This window comes from Cygnus olor, chromosome 3 (assembly GCF_009769625.2).
Source record: "Cygnus olor isolate bCygOlo1 chromosome 3, bCygOlo1.pri.v2, whole genome shotgun sequence".
Taxonomy (NCBI): domain Eukaryota; kingdom Metazoa; phylum Chordata; class Aves; order Anseriformes; family Anatidae; genus Cygnus; species Cygnus olor.
Genome location: NC_049171.1, coordinates 49230056 through 49251304, shown reverse-complemented (window position 1 = coordinate 49251304; position 21249 = coordinate 49230056). Strand labels below are relative to the sequence as shown.

Below are 21249 nucleotides of genomic sequence, written 5' to 3'. Positions count from 1 at the left end.
GCAAAGAACTGCGTCTGGGTGACATTTCTCAGTGATGAGCACATGGCAATTAACACCAGCAATTAAAATAAAGTGGATCCAGGGTATGCTGCTTTCATAGGGAGTGCTTTCTATTAATTTGTGTGGGCTTTTATTTAGATCAATCTTGTGCTGAGCTGTAAAGAACAAGCTCCTCAGAGAGCGAGGAGCTCTCAGGTCTTGTTCAGCTATGAATATTGCTGTGGCAGAACAATAATACCGAGCCCTTCAGGGATGAATCATACCTACAGAGAGCAAACTCCTTCTGAGCACTGGTCTTACTTGCTGATGTTTTTTAGAGCCCTTTTCAAATGATGCTTCCTTGGTTTTAATGCGAACTATAGGTTTACATGAAGGTTTTTGCTCAGTTTTTCACTTTGCTGTGGAAGTTAGGAGAGATGCTGTATTATCCCACACGTAGGTACAGTCTGTACCTGCTCAGCTGCAGTACTGGCTCATTGCCTCAGGTCGTCTGCAGGGAGAGTTGGACACATTTGGGTGGAAAACCAGGTAAGCTGAGTAACCTTCTGGAGGTAGCTGCAGCCTTCACTTGATTATGGAGGAAGTCTAGGATAACACAGCTGTTCACTTTAGGTGTCTTGGCAAAGTACCTGTAGTTCAGTGGAACTAATATATAGACCTTACCCTTCAAGTTACGTGATCATTAATATTAGACCCGAGCTCTGTTATTAACGTGCCTCTTGCCTTTTGATATTTTGGATATTTTGGATGAAATTTTTGTTGAATTAGCAAGTAGACACAATGCAGAGTTTATTTCATCTGTGCTGGGAAACAGATTCAGCACAAAGGTGAGCAGCACAAAGGTAACTTGCAGATGGTTTTGAACAAATCTCAACTAGTGAGTGTACTCTGGTGCTTTATGTGGTGCTGCTTTTGATACGGTGCAGGGAGCCCGAATGCCAGATTTTCTGTAGTGGCAGAACAGTAGGGCTTAGCAGAGATTGAAACTGATGTTGGCTCTTCCATCAATCATCAGATACACATGTGCAGTAAATACCCAGCTGTGATGCCTCTAACGAAACATCTAAAATATAAAAGAAAAATATTTGAGGTTAAGGAGGAGCAGTTTTTAATCCTTCGGATTCCTTCCACAGCCTTTGGAGCTGGTTGCTGCATAATTCTTCTGTCAGACCCGCTTCCTTTAGTTTATGACAGGCAGAAAAATAATTTTGCTCAAGTAAGACAAAAATCCCCTTTAAACATTATTTTTCTTTATCTCATACACTTCATAAAGAGCAAATGGGAAGCATCTGCTTTCAACAAAGAACATTCTCCACGGAGGGGATGGATGGAGGACAAATGTGAAAGTTCAGTGTGAGTGTTACTGGGAATCTTGAATTAAATCCATAAATCATTAAAAATTGAAGAAAGCATGCTGCTTAGACTTTGCCCTGTGAATGCTATAAAGGAGGTTGCTTTTGAATGGGAGTAAGCACTGTCTGAAATGTCTGGAGGTCTTTTTAGATGAGCATTAGTGGCTTCCACTACTGGGAGGCAGCAATGTTTGTGCTTGGGGGTAGGATTTCCCAGTGTGATGTGTAATTGCAGTGTGCATTAGTGAGCTGTAGTTATTAGTGCTAAATCTGCTTAGATTACGCTAAGTCTGTTACAAACACAACAGGCAGGCACTCAAGCTGGGATAATATAAATTAATAGGATTTCAGAAACTTAACAGTTGAGGTTTGAAGAGTCTCACTGCAACACCACGTAAAAGCCTATTTTAGGAGGATCTTAAATTGTAGGAGCTTTAGGATCCAGGCAGGGGATGCTTCTTTTTTCTGAGATGCAGAAATTGCTTATCTGCCTTTGAGTAAGAAAAGAGAGGGGAAGAAAAAGAGGCCAGAAAGGGAGAGATGGACCTTAATATGCATTCTTTTACACCTCTGTCCTGTGGCCCCTTTGGAAGCTGGAGCACCCCATGCTGGAGCAGCTGCAGTTGTCCACGAGAGCTGGCAGCGGGTCCAGCAGTGCTTCTGCTCCTCTTGCACAGGGCTCATCTGCAGGATGTGTTTTCTGCTGCTTTTAAGGCTCACCTTTACCCCTGCTGCAGGGGACCACGTGCAACCCCCATCTCTGTAGCCAAGCTCTGTCTTATTCTGTGAGGGATAGATAGGTCGGTGTCTCTAGCATTTTTTATTTTGCTGTTACTGGAGACAGCAGTTGGTCTCTTCTGGTGGCCTTGCTATTTTTCTGTGACCTCAACACATTTCTTAAGGCTGCCTTTTTTTTTTTTTTTTAAATCCTTTTTAATTAACAGAAAAACTTTAAAAAAAAAAACTCATTTGTTTACTTCTCTTGTGCTGTGTTTTCATTTGGCATGATCACATGTGAGCCTGTCATTTTTCAAACCAGTTTGCAGTTCTGTAGTGACCTTATTTTGTCTGGTAAGTACTTGTGATTGATTAGTTCTCTCTTCAGGTATAAATCTGAGCTGTTAGCCCGAGTGTCAGAAGATATACCAGCCCCTTCTTCACCCTCAACTATTTTTTGTTCTGTTTTCCACCACTGCAAGCCTCCCTTTGCAGTCCACATACGAGTAACAATCTGCTTGAAGGCAGCCTGAGGCCTGCCTACGTCCAAAGCATCTGGATTGCACCAGCTGGAACTGTTAGAAGTGTGTCACAGATGCATGTGTCCATGGGTTGCTGGTAGGCTCATTGCTCTAATGCTGCATTTGTCCCAAACAATTTGTATTTTGTTCCTTTTCAGCCAGCTTCTCATTCCGAAGGGATTACGCCGGTCTTTGTTCATCTGCGCCCCTTCTGTAGAATGCCATATGCAAACAAACACGCCGATTCACTTGGTTAACTTCTGAACTTTTTTCCTGGTGTCTACTGAATGTAGTAAAAGAAAACTGCCCTCTTTCCCTCCTACACATCTCTAATGGGCTGGAGTCGTGTGAAATACAATCGTTCTTAAAAGCATACTGGGCTGTTCTTGCAGTCCCCGTATCCTTCTACTCACCCAGGACTCCTGAAGGGGAAGATGGTTCAGTGGAGGACCTTCTAGCAGGGCACTGGTACCTTAGGCTTGGCAGATGTGATACCGTATTGGTAACTCCCAAAACATATGCTCTTCCAAACATTGTATCAGGAGTTGGATTCACTTTAGTTTACCAACATGTCATCTATGTCAAACATTTAGTGCTGCCTTAATGTTGTATCCCAGTGTGGTATGATGTAAAATTTATCACGTTTTACACGTTGATGCACATAGCCAGAATTAGTTCAGACTCACACCATTTTAAATATGCCTAAGCATAATTGTGTTGCCATGTAGCAGGTGCTCTGTCAGTACCTCTAAGAGTACTGCCCTACAACGGTTTGTCTGTGGTAGATAAAGGCCATGCTGTACAGAGTACAGAGTGGATATTTTCAATTTGTACAACTGGTTGATGTGCTGAATTAAAAAACCTTGATTCCCTTCCCAGTGCTACATGTGTGTATCCAACAGCATGATTTTGATTAAGTTTAAGGTTTAGTTTATGATTCAAACCACACTTGGAACGAGCTTGGAGGGGAAGAGGTGAAGAGGACATCATATTTTACACAGCAGGGAAGGCCTGAGGTCCAGATATGTGATTGCAATGGAAAATACCAGAGTTTTTAGTTTTCTTTTATCCTGTCTGAATCAATTGGCCGTAGGAGGTGGGAGTGTGGCACAGCCTCATAAAGTACATCTTTTCTTTGCAGAGACAGGGGTTGGGATGACACTATTTTCAGTACAATGGGGCTGTTTGTCCTGCGTTAGGGTCTTTTTCAATTTAGCATCAATCTTTCTCTAAGTGTAAAAACACTGCTGCTGTTGGGAAGGAGGTTTTTTTAAATTTGCATTTTAGTCTGTGTCTTTCTGTACACAGATTAAGAGAGCAATTTGTTTTTTGCATCTTATCCCCATTGGTGGCCATTGTGGGTCATCGTTGTGTAGATACGGTAGGAAATATGACTGATTTTTACAAAGTAGCATTGTATACATTTTAAATCCATTTGTTCTTCTGCATCTGTTCCTGTAAATTTTCTTTATCTAAGTACTTATTCCGAATCTACAGTGGGCATTATTGTTCTTCATCTTTATTTCTGGTTATCTCATCAGAATTAGGGTAAGATAACCTAACACAGCACTGTGGATAAAATCCCAAGAAGTAGCGTGACAGCTCCTCCACTCTGCTTCAGAAACCAACAGGTTGGATTTTTCCTTCTTGCATGCCACAGTCCTCGGGATATTCTCCTCACCAGTAGGTCTTTTTGCAATGTCAGTATTTGCATCTTGTTTGTTCCGTAGGCTGGGCAACGATGACAACCAGTTTGAGATCAGCATGGCTAACAGTGGCTGCGAGGTGCATCGCTTCGACCCCAGCATCAAGTCAGCGCACATCCAGGAGGGTCGGCACCTCTGGTACCATCGCCTCTCTGTTGACTGGAGGGATCCCAATCCAGCCATTGCTGCTCATAGACTTCACAGCAACACGAAGAAGCTGGGCACGATACTGAACGAATTTGGACATCAGAAGGTAAGGACCCGGGCGGCAGGTTTCGGACTGCAAGGTTAAGTGTTGGGAAGGCTGCAGAACTCGTAGAGCAATGGGGTTGGACCAGATGACCTCCAGAGATCCCTTCCAACCTCAACCATTCTGTGACTCTGTGATTCTTGCTGTCTCAGGAGCTCGGGTGCTTTCCAAGGTTATCTCCTGACAACAGTTTTTTCTTCAGAAACACTTGCAAGGCATTCCTTCTAGGGGTGTCTTTTCTATCTCGCTTTTCCTGTGCGCTGATAACAGCCACTTTGATTTTAAATCACAAGCCAAATACTTTCCTCCTTCTCCCTTCCTTTTCCCTTCAGCTAGCTGGTGACACTGGGCATTTGTGTTTTCAGTCCTGTGGAAGTTCTGGTCATTGCTTGGGTAAGAGTACTAAACTACTCAAGCAGCACAGTTTACAAAGACAAAAATATTTGCATCAACAATTAGAAGAGAAGAGGTAATGGATGGGTTGTTTACATTTTTAGGGTTACTAGTCCTAACCACAGTCTTCGTCAACAAAAACATCCTGCTTTGAAATTGGCAGTGCTCTGTTTTTTTAACATTTCCTTTTTTTTTTAAAAAGGAACTGTAAATACATAAGAAATCTTCAGTTCTCAACTAACTGTTGCCAAAAGACATTTGAGGAAGTTCCTGACACACAGGATTAGGTTGCTTTCAAGAGAGATTTTCCCTCAGAGGATATACTAGCATGAATTGAAATGCTAACATACTTCATTGCCTGCAGCTAGTTCTGCATGTCTTTGTGTTATTTTTTTTATTTTTTTATTTTTTTAAGAAATAGACAGCCTGAGCTAAGGAGGAGCTTTTCTGTAGGATTTACAAAGCAAGCAAGCAGTGCAACATTTGTTTGGTTTGTTATTATAAAACTCAAGATGTCCTTTTCAGTTCATTTCTCGCTTTTCTTTAGTGTTTTCTTTTGGTTCAGCTCTCCTGATTGAACCATTTTGAAGAGAAGAGCAGAAAAAGCATCTTTTCCCTGCTTCTTAGTCATACTGTAATTGTCCTAGGTTGTGCATTAGTGAAACATCTGGGGAGAGACAGAGATGGCTTTCCTTTGACATATGCCTCACATTGATTGTTTTGATTTTAGATGAATTACTCACAGAGCAAATGATTAATGACCTGATCCAGAAAAAGCACACGAACGTTGTGACACACGAGACCTGCTGGGAACAGTCAGTTGGTTGTCACGGACTGGTGCGGGGCGCTCGTGAGACCTGCTGTGAATTAGAGGAGTGTAGCTGTGAATCTGAGTGTGTAAACTTCTGGGTGAGAGCTGCCTGACGTGAAAGCGCCCAGCTGGAGGGCGGCCCTGGACCACAGTGCTCACATAACGTGTGGGATCGGGCTTTTCTCTAGTTGTGCACACACAGCACAGGATTTGGTTAAGTGTGTTGGCACAACGTGAACACCATGCATGGCCATTTAGTCTACTAGCATTCACATGGCTTCCCTGTGCAAATTAGGACATTAGTGAGGTCAGGAGCTGACTTTCCTCAGTCAGTGTACAGCCATTACATACTTGGCAGTCTTCTGATACTTCCTAGTTGGGAAATACCTGAATAAACCTATTCTACTTACATTGTTCTACTTAGTTTTTGTCTGCTTGGAAGGCCACCTGAAGAGCTGTGTGTTGCATTAAGACACTGGTACGCTCCAATTTATGACAAGGACATCAAAGTAACTGCTGTGACACTCACATTTTCGTTTTTCCGGTGAATGCAAGTGGAATGTTCCCTGGACTAAATAAATAAGTTAATTCAAAACAGTTTCCGTAATATTTTCCAAAGCACTTTTTCAGTTAGAAATTTGAAACATGCTCTTGGTTCCATTCTTTTTAACTTTAAAAATCCTGACGCCTACCCTCAAAGCTGCTCTTTTCCCACTTCAAGGGGGGAATTCCGAACAACATCATTTGAAGTTAATGCCTCATTTTCTCCTTGCTTTTATTCTTAAAGATTTGGGACTCGATCCAAGACCGTCCAAGTGAATGAGAATATATCCACTGACGTCAGGGACTGTTGAAGAGGGGACAGACAAGGCCTCCTGTAGATTTTACCACTGCAGTCTTGTAAGGAAACCATGCAATCTGGGGGGTTTGTGTGCAAAGACATCAAAGAACTTGACGGGCTTGTTTCTCTCTCTGGCTCGAATGAGAGCACACCTGCTATTCTGCAGTCGGTACTGGGAGCCCTCCCACAGAAGTGGAAACCCATTCTGTTATTATGACAAGAAACACAAACAGTTCTTTTGCTGTTGGAGTGGATTTGAGGAAGCATTAAATGAACTTGATCTTTCTAAAGGGCTGCGTGACATAACACTCCTCTGTTCTCTGAGGAGTGTAAATAGCCTGGAGGTAGAGGAATCATCTAATTCTATAATAGGATGCGATTGAAAAAGGAGACATGCAGTCAGACTATTTTGGGGAACTATAAGAGAGAGAAATCTTTTAAGTGCTGGAATAATCTCCAAAGGATGTAGTGAGAGTCCTGTTTCCTGGCACACAGATCTAGACTGAAAATTTGCTGGTGTATCTCTGAGATATATCAGTATTTTCAGTATCTTCATATACCTGTATCTTCAGTATTTTATCAGCCACTGGAGAGGATAAAGATGTAAAAATCAATCTTTCTCATATATTTTTTTCCTAATCTTTTTTTTCTTTTTTTTTTCTTTTTTTCTTATGGGTACTCTCCAGTGCACTGCTGATGAATAGTGTAGAAAAGGGAGAAAGACACCGAATGCTTAAGGTTTTCTTTCTTATTTCATCACGGTTCAGCTTTGTGAAAGCTAGCTTTTTCATATTCTCTCACAGACTACTGGAGTGATGGTGCTATGGTACTGGTGTTCCCCACGGATCATTGATAGCTGGATGGGGAACTTCATTCATATAGGATCACTGGATAATTGAAGTCAGAAGAGATTTTGAGAGTCCTGTAGTTCAGTCCCTAGCTCAAAGCAAGGGCAGCTATGAAGTCAGACCAGGTTGTTCAGAGTTTTTTCCACTCGAATCGTGAAAAACACTGAGTTTTCTCCAAAGTGGAGACTGCGCAACTTCTCCGGGCAAGCTATTATCCTGCTTGGTGGTCCTCATCATGGAAAAAAAGTATTTCCTTATATCCAGGGAGCCAAAACTGCACACAGTATCTAGATGTACTATCACAAGTGCTGAATACAGGGGGATAATCGCGTCCCTTGGTCGATGGGCCATGCTCCCGCTAATGCATCCCAGGATGCTGTTGACCTTCTTTGCACAGTGAACCCCAGGGCCTTTCTGCAGAGCTGCTCTCCAGCCAGCCAGGCAGATACCCAGCCCCTCTCATGGCAGTGTGTCCTTCCTCCCCAGCTGCAGGACTTGGTGCTGTCCTTGTTGAATTTCATCAGGTCTGGATTTGTCACAACCAGTTCCATGGTCTGGCAAAGGGTTCACCAGTCTGAATTGCAGTCATTACAAGGGGGGCAATTCGGCTGTCTAAATAAACTGTTCACCTAGTCCCAGCAGAGATTTGCTTTGTAGCTAGTACTGGTGTCATCCTCAGAAGGTTGCTGCGTTCCATGGAGCCCAGACTTCAGTATGCAGGAAGACTGTAAAGAAAAGACTGTGCTGAAATGCAAACTCCACCCTCCCACTCCAACGTTATCCCCTCCACAAAGAGTCACCACCCTTACCCAGAAATTCAAATCAGGCTGCTACATGTATTCTACACTCTAAAGATCGTGCTGTAAAGCAAAATTTAAAACCTTTGACAGAAGGGCCCTGAGCAGCAGAAGCAAGCAAGATTTCATTCTGCCTTGAGTGGATGTGCCCGAGACTCAGTCATGCATGTTCACGTGCACAAACTCTTAATTCAGAAGTAGTTCGCCGCCTTCTTGAGCTCTGCAGGTCAAATCTCATGTGCTGCCATCAGTAAGGGCTGTGAATTTGCATTCTTTGGTGGCGCAAGGCAGCAGCGAATAAGGTGCTTTCCTGGAAAACAAATTAAACTAGAAAGGAGAATCTGAGCATGCAAAGTATCATCTTCATTTAATCAGGAAGTGCTCACAGGCGTATCTTTTGGGGGATGGCAGAGCTGCGTTCAACTCCTTCCACTCAAGTCATCTTGAACAAATCATAAGAGACCAGACTGTGCCATTGTTTATTATTAAAAGAAATGCAAAAAGATCTTCAAGTCCCAGTTTTGATTAGAAGGCTTTAATTTACGCTGGCATCTGCATGAAGAATTGTTTGTTTGACAACCTGGCTAAGAGAAAAAAAAAAAAGACTCCTCCCTTTCACCTGTTACTTAATACAACACAACCCCAAAACCTTACACCCTGCAGCCATCTTGATTAATAACCTCATCTCCTCCTCAGCAAGTGATTTATCCCTTGCCTCATCTCCTAAAGCAGATACTGCAGACTCCATTTCATGCTGCACTTTCAGCTTTATGAAGAGTGGAGTGGAAGAGCAAAGATTAAAGAAGATCAATTTACCTTTTTGATTTAAAATCAACTCAATGTTGGTAGTACATAAATAAATACAAAATAAAAGCCCAGGAAAAACTGCATAACAAGTTAGTTGTGCGTGGAGATTTGATTAACGAAACAAAAAATTAACTCTCCAGATTGGGAAAAGTCCACCTTCAACTTCTGGAGCAACCAAATCCACGCAGCCACGCATTACTATGTGCATCGTGGGACTGCAGGGGCCAGAGCTGTCTGTGAAGTTTTTGATCCTGCCCTGAGCTCGGGATGAGGAGCCAGCAGCTCAGAAGCCCAGGAACTTCTGCAGGGAGCTGTGTCCTCGTGGCCTCTGCTGCTGTGGCCGGAGGACAGCCCCGCTCAGCCTGCCGAGGTGGGAGCACGAGTTCACATCCCCGTGCTGCTCTGTTTGGCCCGGCGTCAGAGCAGCCAAAGGAGACCGGATCTCTTGAGTTGCTGTGTTGCACAAATCCTTCGGTAAATGTTTGGAGTTCTGTTGAAAGGGCTTATTTTTTTTTCTTTGCTGTACTGTGCTTATCTGGGGCTTTTCCAGGATCGTAGTTCTAGAAGGAAGACAGACACTCTTCATCTGATGATAGCATCACTATTTTCAGAACCTTAGGCTTAAGTGGCCCCTTTTTCTGCAGCTGCCATTTACTCCCCAGATGTATTTGTGAAGAACAGCCTTTGTTTCGGCAGGGTTATCGTACTGGCCTTTAAGTCTCCTCTGACAGGAGAGATCCTACATTTTCCATAATATCTTATTAGTTTTTGCCTGCCCCTCTTGCAGCTGGAAGACAAGTGATCAGAGCAGTGCTCCAGAGCCCTGGTGGGGTCTCAGGCTGTCACTGCCATACTCCCCTTCCTCCCCTGGAAATGCCTTCGCTGCTACCACTTATCAGCCAGGCAGGCACAATACCATAACCCAAAGACCTTAAACTCTAAATAAATGGCCTGCCAAGGGAAGGAGAAGCGTGGAACTCTCCCTTAACTCACATGTCTGCATTGGAGATAGCTGTCGAGGGCCTCATAAACTCAAGGCAAACCTTTTAGGTGCAGTTCATCTCATGCAAGGGCGGGCACTTAAAACATGGCTGGATGGCACGAACTGCCCATCTCAAATTTCCCTTCAGAAGTTCCTCTTCCTCTCTGTGGTCTTTACAGAATTGGACAGCTGGTTTGGGTTGACATGTCTAAGGCTGGGTGAGGTGCGTCCCACCTCGAGTGACTTGCCCTAGTAGCACAGAGGCACAGTCCAGCTGAGTCAGGCAGCCTCCTCATCCTATTCTCCTCTTTTTCTTAAATAATAACACTTCAGAACGTCACCAAAAAGCAGGGTAAGTGCTGAAGCGTGAGAAAATTCCATTAGCGACGAACACAGTGAGAAACAAATTCCACAGACCTGCAAGAATCATTTCCTCTCTCATCAGAGTCAGATGAAATTACCGAAGTATCCAGAGGACTCTCTTTTCTGTCTCATTTTTCCTGGCAGAGAATTATTTCAGCAGCTCTCAGATGTGATAGTTGGAATCATTTTTAATTAAGAAAATGATTTGCAGTTCCGTATTCACTACAGGGTGGTAATTGCAGAAAGTCAGAGTTTAACGTGGCCATGAACAGCACAGCTCTGCTGCGGTGTCACACAACAGTATGTGTGTCTTTTGGGGCTTTCGTTGTGTTTTTAGAAAGTAGTGGGAAAATACTGCCAGATGTGACCTGTGCCACGCTGATAATGTGTGCACGTGTAAGTGATCCAGGAAAAACAGAGGGGATAAGAAAGGGGGACTTGCTACTGGGCGCTGAGAGCGGTGCGGGCGGTGAGCAGGCGGTGCAGTGCAACAAGCAGACGCGGTGGGGCTGGGAAGGGGACCTGAGAAGACCACAGGGAGTGAGAGCATACTTAAAAATTCTGTCTTAATTCCACACGTCCCCTCTTTGTTTTTCTTTTTTTTTGGCTCCAGCTCCAGCCTCGGATTTCTGTGTGAAACCAGAAAGATATGGATGAATGCAAGAGGGATTAGGCAAGGTGTATGGCAACTTCAAGGCGTACAGAGAGGAAAAACTGTAGGATGTGGGGAGCTGTGGCAGTGCCTCCAAACCCAGCTGTGTGCTCAGCATCTCTCTTAGAAGTCCCGAGTTCTGCAGATGTCTCACACGCCTAATTTCTGTGCTGGTTGTGCTGAAAGGGAGAGCACCAGAGATAATAACTTCAGTCAAGCTAGCTAGAAAATGTAAAGTAGTATCTTTTTTTAAGTCATGCCATTAAAGCAAAGGCTCAGAGTGCTGGAGAGCGTGTTATTCTACAATAAGCATCTGCCTCGGGCTCTGTAAATTGATTTATGAGTTCAGGCAAGACTTATTACCCGTAACACACACATTCAGTCCCTTTGAGGTTATGTTTGTACATGCTGGCCCCAATTCATTGGCAGTGTAATGGGACCAATTTCCTTGGAGTTACACCGGAGCTGCAATTCGAGCACTAGCTGGTGTGTGTGCATTGACCTTCTCCTTTGTGGATGTGCCAGTGAGTTAGTGAATTTTAGTCCTGTTGCTGAAACCTAAGTGGCAATCGAACTGGTGCAGCTATTTCCAGCTGCAGGTGGAGCTTCTGCCTTCTGCAACTTCGTTGTGGTTTCCCCTGAGTAATCCACAAGCTGCTCCTGACACAGTATCCTGGCTACAGGCATTTTTTAATTTCAGTGATAATGAAATCAAAGTGGAAATTGCTCCTTATTTGCTTAGTCAGCTGAGGCTGCTGCTGCCTATGCGGTGTTTCCATCGTAACTGGAGTGAAATTTGGCTGTGAGTAGGAGTGGGCCTGAGCACCTCATGTTTCTGGGAGCGGAGGTCTTTGGTCAGTGATTTACTGCTCGCCACCTCTCCCACCACCTGTATCACGCGCTAGAAATGCGTCATGTGCATTCCTGTGCAGGGTCGTCTCTTCGTCTGCTGCATCTCCTTTCACCTCCTTTAAATTCTCTCCACCAATCCTCAAGGTATCGATAAGAATAGTGGTGTTTCTAGGGAACAGGTGGTGTTTCGTATGCAATTATCAGGCACGGAGGGAAGATCTTTTAAATGCTAACGTTGGCTGGGTGAGGTACAACCTGTAGCCTTTTCTTCCCCTAGGAAAAAGGCAGGTGCGATGCCTGAATTGTAATGAAAGTATTTCATTGCCGAAACAGAAATTATGTAGGTCTGCTCTGAAAAGAACCCCACAACTCTCAAGGCATAGTATTGTTTGCTAAAAAATAGCAAGGAAGGAGGATTTTTTTAGGTTTTCATTTTCTTTCTTTGTTGACTTTGCTGTTGTTAAGGAAGACCCCTCAGAAAAATCAGGTATTCAGAGTCTGTTTCCCCCAGCGCTCCACCATCTTTTGGACACCAGCAGCAGCACCCCACCATTTCCGTGTGAGACAGCGTCATGGTACTACGTGACAGCAGAGGGTCTTGCAGCCGGGATGCTGTTTGCTGTGCGCAACCATTTCACAGCAGCCCCAGCCCTCTGTCCCTTGCACGCACGCACGCACACACTCGCAGCTCTTGCTCCTCCTGGCTTCAGCAGGGAGAACTCTTGCTGATGATCAGGCTGATAAATAATTCAAGATCAGGTTTTCTGGAGCTGCCCGGTGGGAATTCTCCACTTCTCCACTTCTCCACAGGGCCCGAGGGACCCGATGAGGTGACGTTTTGATTTTTCCTCCGCGGTGGAAGAGCTGCACAAAGCAGAAAACGTAATGGAGTGCAAACGGGAGCTGGGGCAGAGTGCTCTTGAGCAGGGATGTGCACTGGTGAGCTGCCGATGCTCTGTGCGGGCGAGGAGCTTGCTGCTGGGGGAAGTGTTAAAGAGCCCCCATGTCCTCACGGTGGCTTCTCACCCTGTTTCCTCTGAGGAGGCATCACTTTGAGCTCCTAGCTAGCAGTGAGCTGCCTGCTGCCTGTTCTGGAGATTGTTCTCTGTTTAAAGAGATGGAGGAGCAAGTTGCTCGAGATGTTTGTGACAGGAAGGTCCTCTGCCTTGGCGTCACCTACACACAGTGCTGCTCTGCTCCATGCTAAGGGTTTGTAGATCCTGCTCTCTGGGCCACTGTATAGGAGCCTTGGGCTTGCTAGGTAGCAAGCTAGACAGCCGGCCATACAGACCTTCATAGAGGAGGTTGTAAATGTGAGTAGGAAGGACGGGAGGTCATCTGATGGAGCTGTACACCACTGACCAGTAGTGGCTGATTTTTTTCCCTGGTTTCAGTACCCATAGTGCTCACTGTGGCCACAGCCGTCCCCATCTCCCCGATGGGGGGCTCAGGTTGTGCAGGGATGGGTCCTGCTCCCAGGGGTTGCAGGGAGCACAGGGAGAGGTGTTCTCAGGCAGCTGGGAGCACAGTCTGGTGTTAGGCTACATCTGTCGTCAGTCACAGCCCCAGCTCAGAACAAAAGGGGATGAAAGGGGACTTAAAATCCAAGCCCCTGCCTGCTGGTGAGGAGGGGCTGGGTGCATTTTGAAAGAAAAGGCAAGGAAAGAGAGAGGAGTATCATGCTGGAAGACTGCAGATCGGACAAGAAGGAAGCTATGTTTAAAAAAAACAACAACACTCAAGAACCTGTTCGTTACTTGCAAAGCTGTATGCTGTCAAAATACGTATTAAACAGCTTTTTTTTTTCTAGTTTTATCTGCTGAAAATATAGAATTGCTCTTAGGAGAAAAGGAAAAGCAGGTGCCTCTTTGCTGGTAAATTCCCTAGGGCTGCGATGCAGAAGGACGGGGCATCTGGGAGCTCCCCTCTTGCTTTGCAGCCACCTCCACGTCTCCCCTCGCTGCCCCCAGCTGGCTCCCGCAGCAAGGAGGGACCCCGGCTGCCTGACCTGCGCCGTGTCTGGTTTCCTGGCTGCTGTTTCGCCGTGCTGAGCTGGTGCTGGAGATAATATGGCTAAATTGCTTCCCGGCTGCTCGCTCTCCGTCGACTCTGCTCCACCGGGAGCTCTGAACGGTGCCCACGGGGCAGCCCGTGGCGAGATCCCCGTTAATCCTGGTGCTTCGAGAGCGATCAAGGCAGACAGAGCTCCGGGCTCTGCTTTGGGAGGCACGCTCAGTAACAAGTCATTACCCTGAAAAGGAGAAATGAGCATTCATGCTGAACGTGTTAACTTCCACTAATTGAAACCCATTCTTTCTCAGCTGTTTTGTATGCTTGGTTGTGCATGAGGAAAGGCCTTCATTTTTTTCCCCGAGTGTAACTGGTACAAGGCTTTTCAGAGTAGCGAAGCGCTGAGAAAACATTAAAAAAGCCACATTTTTCTACTTCTTCTGTGATAACCTAGTTAGTTCTAATTGCTCGCATTTTTACATTTGGAACAGAAAAAGAGAATAAATGTCTTGTAATCACTCTTGCGATCTGCAGTTTGATGTTTCAAGCTCCGTAATGATTACTTACAGTGCATTACAAACCACACAGCTCGTAGGAGCGCAGATAAAGCAGGCTTCCTGCCCCTGAAATTTGTCATCTGACTGTGAGATGACATTTTGCTAGCAGAAGGATGTTGTTTTGGTCCCCTAGCTTTTGCTTCTCTTCCCTCCCTGGCCCTTAATTCAGCTGTGCTGGGTTGTTCAGAGAGGCAGCTCCCAGCCCTTGTGGGGCCTGCCGTGGCCCCTGCCCATTGTCCTTCATCCCCAGGGAAGGAGATGCCCGTAGGGGAGGTCTGAGGGACAAGGAAACGTGGGATCCTCAGAGAGCCACGTCTCCTCATGGGAATTCTGGGCAGGAGAAGAGCTGTGGCCATCTTCCGATGTCTTTGGGATGGAGATGAAAGTCTTCTTTCTGCAGGTTCGCATCCTTTGCTGCTAAAGGGCTTCCTTTAACCAGGACCACAGCACAGTCTCCGTGGTCTTTAGCTTGATTTGCTGTCAGTAGTTTCTTGGTATTCTTTAGGAAGTTGGCATGCTGTACTTTTGTATGGGCTCTGTCTTTGGGTGCTGAACGGGAACAGCTTGAAATGAGGGATCGGGGCTTCATGGCACAGCCGCCGGCTGTGGAGATGGCCGCTTTGTTCTCTAGGCTGGCAGGTGAGATCTCACACCACGGGGGGACGGAGCTTGTTCCTGTGGGGTCTGATATCCACCTTTTCTGAAAGGGGGAAATGTAGGTGAGGAGAGTACGGCCCTAAAGGCTGCTAGCCTAACTTAATCTCCTTCTGACAGCGACATTTCTGCTCATCTGGGGACAGCTCGTTTCTGTTGGAAAATGCCAAGCAAGCCTCTTTATCTGTGAAAGAGAGTTTGTGGAAGATAAGAGGAACCAGTCGTAGTCTGTTAGTACTGAAAGCCAGCAAGCTTCTGACTGCCATCCTTTGCCTTAAGGCACTGTAGGGCTTTGCTCTCTTTCTAGCGTGCCCCCCGGGACTTACCCTCAGAGCTGGCTCCAGCTGTGTTCCCAGGTGAGCTGGAGCTCTGAGTTTATGCATTTGTTTAGTAATCCTTTCACTGGCGCTTTGAATCAAAGCATCCTGGCGGTGGCAGTGCGTCTCTTGTTGGTAGTGCATTTCTTATCACCGAGGGTAAATAAATACCTCCTGAGAAGCCTGATCTTCACAAAACTGCGTTCAGTGTTAGCAGGAGGCTTGTCAGGCACTCAGACACTGACACAAAGCTGTTTTGGCATTCATTTTACCCAATCTGTGGCAGAGAAATGGGGACTGGGGTGAGATGGACACCGGGTCTGGAAGGCAGTCATGGGTGGTCGTGGTACAGACAGGGACCTTCCTCTGGGTCCCTGAGCGGTGCAGAGCACTCAGAGCCACAGAGAGCCTCGGGTTTGTGCATTCGGCACATCCCCACCAGTGCTCTGTTGCTTTTCTGATCGTTTCAGTGCGTGTTTAAGCAGTTATCGTGGCAACTCGCTCTATCCTGCAGACACATTGGTTAGCAGCTGCTTTTCAGATCAATTTTGTGAATACAGCGCGGCGCATGCAGGGTGCCTGCTGATCAGCCCCAGCAGCTCCCAGGCTGCTGGTGTCACAGGAGAAAAAACAAACAAACCTGGAAGATGAGGAATGGGAACATTACCATGAGAAAAACGATGTCAGGCTGTTACCAGAAAGCCGGATCATGGGAAAACAAAAGCAAATGCTTAGAAACATTTCTTTCCAATCCCTCCCCTAGAAAGAGGTTTTGAATAATTTGTCTCTCCTTTCAAACTCGCAGAAGTCTCACCGAGGCAGAAATGTGTGGTTCCTGAACAGTCCTATGGCAATTGCGCCCACGCGGAATCAAAACCACCTGCAAATTGCATTGCAGGTAGAGCTGCGAGTCGCTGTCTGAAAAATAAATAACCTATTTAAATGTATACAGGGAAACAGGCGAGCTCAACCATGAAGTGGTTCCTAGCTGAATTTCGTGAGCAGGATCATTTACATTCAGCCTGCTTGTGAACCCAGAGGAGCACTACATGAAACTATTTCTCTGTCCCACGTGTGGACAGACTGACAGGCTCTGTGTTGCAGCTTCGAGCTAGGAAATACCAGAGCTAAGGTTGGCGGTGCAGCCTTCGCCTCCCCTCCCCATGCGGACGTGCCACAATACAGGCTTTAATTCCCTAATCCTGCGGTCATTTTCCACTGCCCCCTGCCTCCCTCAGCACGGGGGAGGCACCGTGATGCCTTGATGAGCAGATCCGCAGCAGCCTGGCTTGCTGATACTGTGTGTGTGACCAGGGCATTATTCGAGTCGCCCCCCAAGCCCTGCTCTGAACACACGGAGTTTTTTCAGCTGTTTTACAGCTTGTCCCACTGAGGTCTCGCAGGGCTTCACAGACACAACCCTTGCACCCTGCAGAGGGTGTTCAGGGATTAAAACCCTCATCTCGTAGATGGAGTCCTCAGCTCTCGGTCCTCTCCTCCTAGCCAGTCCCCTTCTGATGCTTCATCCCGTTTGGCCTCCATTTCCCTCTGGCAGCAGTGTTATCGTCCCACAGCGCAGTGAGGCAGAGGTGGCGGTAGCCCTGTGGCGTCCAGGCCTTACTTCATTGGGAACAAGAACAACCTTTCAAAAAAGATGAACCCCGGGCTCTCCCTGCCTCTTCAGCCTCTGCACTTTTTGTCCTCAATGTCTCTTTGTCCCTCTGCTGCCAGCCCGGCCTGCCTCTGTCTGTCCCTCAGGCAATCGTGGAGCACAGGCCGTAGACTTTTGGGCATCCACGTGGGATCGATGCAGATCCAGGCAGGCTGGAAGGGCCTTTGCCATGAAGTGAGAGCTCCTGTGTGGGAAGCCCACGCAGTTACTGACATCAACTTTTGCTGTGTGGGGTTGGGGTTAGGTTTTGTGGCCAGCCCCACCACCGGCCTGTTGCTCACTGGGTTTGTTCTGATGCAGACTGAGACTCCCGATGCAGTGGGTTGCCTTGCTTCATCGTCCCCATCAATGACCAAAACAACCCCTTGACTTAAGGCTGAATTTGAGTTTTAGGGTAGGGAGGGAGCCTGTTGTGTGGGATAGACAGGACCCATCCAGACTAAGCAGCTAGCCATGCTAAGGCTGGTTTTGGATTTGACTACACACCTTACCATGAGACCAGTTTGTCTTCCTGTCCCCTGGTAGCGCCCCAAAGAAGCTCAGCAAGCGTGGCCTCTTGAAACTTCGATGTTTCTGCTTACAGCTGTGTTATTGTGCCCTTAAATTCAGGCTCTTCAGGGTCTGCTTCAGCTTGCTAATGGCACTTCATCAGCTGTAGTGGGGCCCGCCTGCTGACTTGCAACATTTCTGCAGGTTTTTCTTTTTTTTTTTCCTCTCTTTTTTTTTTGCTGTTCTTGACTCTAAATAAAGTCTTCAGTTTTCACTTCAAACACATCCCGTGTGTGAACAGATGGGCACAAGCAGCAGCCCAGGTGGAACAGCGCAGGAAAACCACGCTCCCCCGGGAGTTTCCCCTGTCCTGCTCTAGGGAAGAAGCGCACTTCAGCCTGGCAGCATCTGTGCACCACGGCAGGTCAGCGCTTTTTACCAGGTGTGAAATTTTGATGAAATGCTCTTTCTTTGTTTTCAAAAGGTACAGCTCCCCTCCCCCAACCCACCTCAAAGAAAAGCCAGTCTGCAGTTGTGTTGGGCTGTGAGAAGCTAGTTTTCTGAATATCCAACTGCAAAATTAAATAATGGCCTAAAATCAAAATGGGGCACTTGTTGTATTTTGTACTTTATCATAATGTTTTCCTTTCAAAGAAATTCATGGCTTCTTTCCTGTTATCCCTTATTTTTTGGAGGAGCTGCCCATCAAACTCTGGACAGTCTTTGCATAATTTTCCTTTGAATTTGTTCTCCTTGCTCAGCGTGAGTACTGATGCCTGCAACAACTTCAGACAGCAGCGTGGCAGCGGGGGGCTCGTGACCTGTGTGGCTAGGAGCATTCATTTCACTTCGGCCTCCTCTTGCGCTTGTGTGTTGTGTACCGCTCTCACCTCCTTGCCAGGTCCTCGGGACTGGACCCATCCTCTTGTGCATGTGGCATCTGGCAATGAGGCCTCCACTCTGCTGTGGTGCAAGTAACCACTGTTATTTCATCTTTTTCTGTCACAGGGTTTTGTGATGGAGAAATAAGGAACAGCAATGCGTTAGTGTCTTTGGTTGGTGAGATGGTTGAATTTTCTCCATAGCTTCGCTGCTGCCACAAGATCTGTGAAGGAACAAGAACGCGCTTTGGCTCTAAGAGCAGCTCAGAGTACTAAGCTTTTCAGACTAGGAGCTGGAGGCAGAAGTGCTGTGAAACTTCACGTACTGTCCTGTCAGTATTAGCCCTAGGATGCTCTGAGATTATTATTTTTAGACACGAAAGCCACTGTATATAAGAGTAATTATGTATATTGTATAATGGGAACGCCTGGCCTCAGACGTTGCTGCCAGTAATTGCAAAGCCTGTCATTTTCACCTAGCAGTTATGTTTTTGTTGCAGATTGATGTCCTCAAGGCAGATGTGGAGAGTGCGGAGTGGAAAATTCTGGAAAACCTGATCCTGGAAGATGTTGTTGAGCAGATCGGACAGTTGGTCTTTGAGGTGCACATCCACTGGCCTGGCTTCGAGGTCAGTGGCAATGACAGCACCGTGGTGCGGTACTGGTACAGTCTGCTCCGAGAACTGGAGCTGAAGGACTTCAGGCTTTTCCATACCTACAAAGACTTATCAAAACCACAGATGTTTCTGAAAAAGGCAGCCTTCAATGCCAGTAGCTGCTACACACTGAGCTGGGTGAATACAAGATGGCAACAGCAGGAAGGAATTTATGATGTGTGACCGCGAGCCATCTGTCCATTACTGAAGAGGACCTTGGAGTCACTGGCTAAAGTTGCTAAATATGCATACAGCAGTTGCTGATTAAATGGGCTGGCTTTTATTTTTGTACATTGTCAAAAGACCTGGCACTAGGAGATGATGCCTGTTGTAAATCTTTAGGTATAGCAGTATATTTGCCAGCAAGTATACTTTCTTAGAGGACGGGCATTCTGCAAAGGTTTGTCTGGGGAAGCTAAGAGCAGCTTTTTGAGTTTGGCCTTTCTCACACGCCTGGCAGTGGGACACAGATACTTGGCTGCAGGAAGAGCTGCCACCAGAGCCCCCCTCCTTGCCCTTCAGAGACCTCTGTCATGTAATGCCAGCCACAGAAGGCAGGGCTTCACTAGTTTATCTGCTCAAAGAACAGCTTGTCTTAAATTCCTCTTGGAATGTCTGTGATGAATGGTTTCTCATCTAGTGAGATGCTTATGTCAAACTGAAACCTGGTCTTTTTTAGCTTGGTTTTGGGTTTGGGTAAACGTTCTGCAGCGTGCCTTTTCCAGTGCTGTACCTGGATGCTTCTCAGCACATAGCTTCCCTGGCCCAGCCTGCCTCTCCCCGACACGGGCAGGACAGACCCCAGGGCTGCACTGGCGCTCACAGAGGCAGTGGCCACCTGCCCTCAGAGGTGTAGGGATGTGCCCTGCTCTGCAGGCACGCTGGGCACCGTGCGCTGGCATGCAGGTTGCTTGCAGGGTGCTTTCAGCAGCCAGGCTTGGTCATTCCCTGAGAAGCTAAGCAATGCAGGGAGCTAAAAAGTCTATAGCAAATTGTTTCTTTTCTAAAGATTTTTGACATTAAACTTTGCATTGAAATACCAGATCACACTGTTTCTGTGTCTTTGATATATGTGCTTTGTAACTACCTTTGATTTCAAACCTCCATGGGGTTCAGTGTTCCTCCCCTTGGTGTTCCTCAGTCCGGCATTGTGTTTCAAGAAGTCTCTCTCATTGTCCCTGCACTGTGCATTCTCTTGTAACGTTCTGATTTCCTTCTCCTCTTCATACCCTTCTTACCTCTTTCACCCTCTTTGCTGTCTCATCTCCCTGACCCCCTCCTTCCCAGAGCAGGGCCCAGCGTTGTTCCCACCATGCCCCTAGGACCTCAGCAAGCTTCCAGAGGGGAAAAAAGCTGTAGGAGCTCATCCTTCCAGCCAGGTGAGACAGCTTTCTCCCAGAGCTAATGCTTTGCCAAGTAAATACATCAAGCCATTCTCCCCACCATAAGCTTTCCTCCTCTCCCACCTCTCTGAGGGCTTCTGCTACCCCAGTGCAGGAAAGGTCTGCTCTCCCCAGCAGGAGCAGCTTCAGCCCTCCAGCTCAGCTCTCTCTCCCAGAAGAGACCAGCAAGCTGTGGTGACAGCCTTTCTCCCACTCCTCTTGCTCTGTGGCTGCAGGGAGCCACATGCTCTGTCCCCTGGTCCCACCTCCCCACCTGGACCTTCAGAGCCCTTTGTGGGCCTTGAAATTGCCTGAGTGAATCAGACACAGCATCTGTGTTGGCCATGGAGGCCACACACCTTGGGCTTCTTTGGAAGATGCTTCAAAAACACCCTGCTCTGGTGATGGCCTAGGGGGTGTGGAATATGAAAGAGGTGGTGCTCATGGAAGTGGAGAGGATTTTAATCCTGAAAGCCAGCTCTGTGCTGTCCTGAAAGCCATCTGTCCTGAAAGCCATCAGTGAAAGCCAGCTCTGTGCCCTCATGCTCTCAGGTGCGTATCAGCCTTCCTTCAGTCACATCTGAAATTTTAACTTGTGATAAATGTCAAACCCTTCCTGTTTTAACAAAGGCACACTGGTTTTCAATCCACTGCCTTTCAGTCCTGCTGACAGCACCTTGTTGTTTTGTGTGAAGGGAGTTGCTGCCTCTCTAATCCCATTTTTATCGCCTTTTAAACA

The 21249-nt window shown here is 46.6% G+C and overlaps 1 protein-coding gene across 5 annotated transcripts in view; it reads left to right on the top strand.

Annotated features, from left to right (window-relative positions):
• METTL24 (methyltransferase like 24) overlaps positions 1–20172 on the top strand; it is a 36444-nt gene extending 16272 nt beyond the window's left edge. For all 5 annotated transcript variants that reach the window (XM_040550806.1, XM_040550803.1, XM_040550805.1 and 2 more), the window contains 2 exons: positions 4321–4549; positions 18973–20172. In XM_040550806.1, the coding sequence (XP_040406740.1) occupies positions 4321–4549; positions 18973–19311 (568 nt within the window). In that variant the 3' untranslated portion in view covers positions 19312–20172. The remainder of the gene's footprint in view (positions 1–4320; positions 4550–18972) is intronic.
• Positions 20173–21249: the final 1077 nt, after the last annotated feature.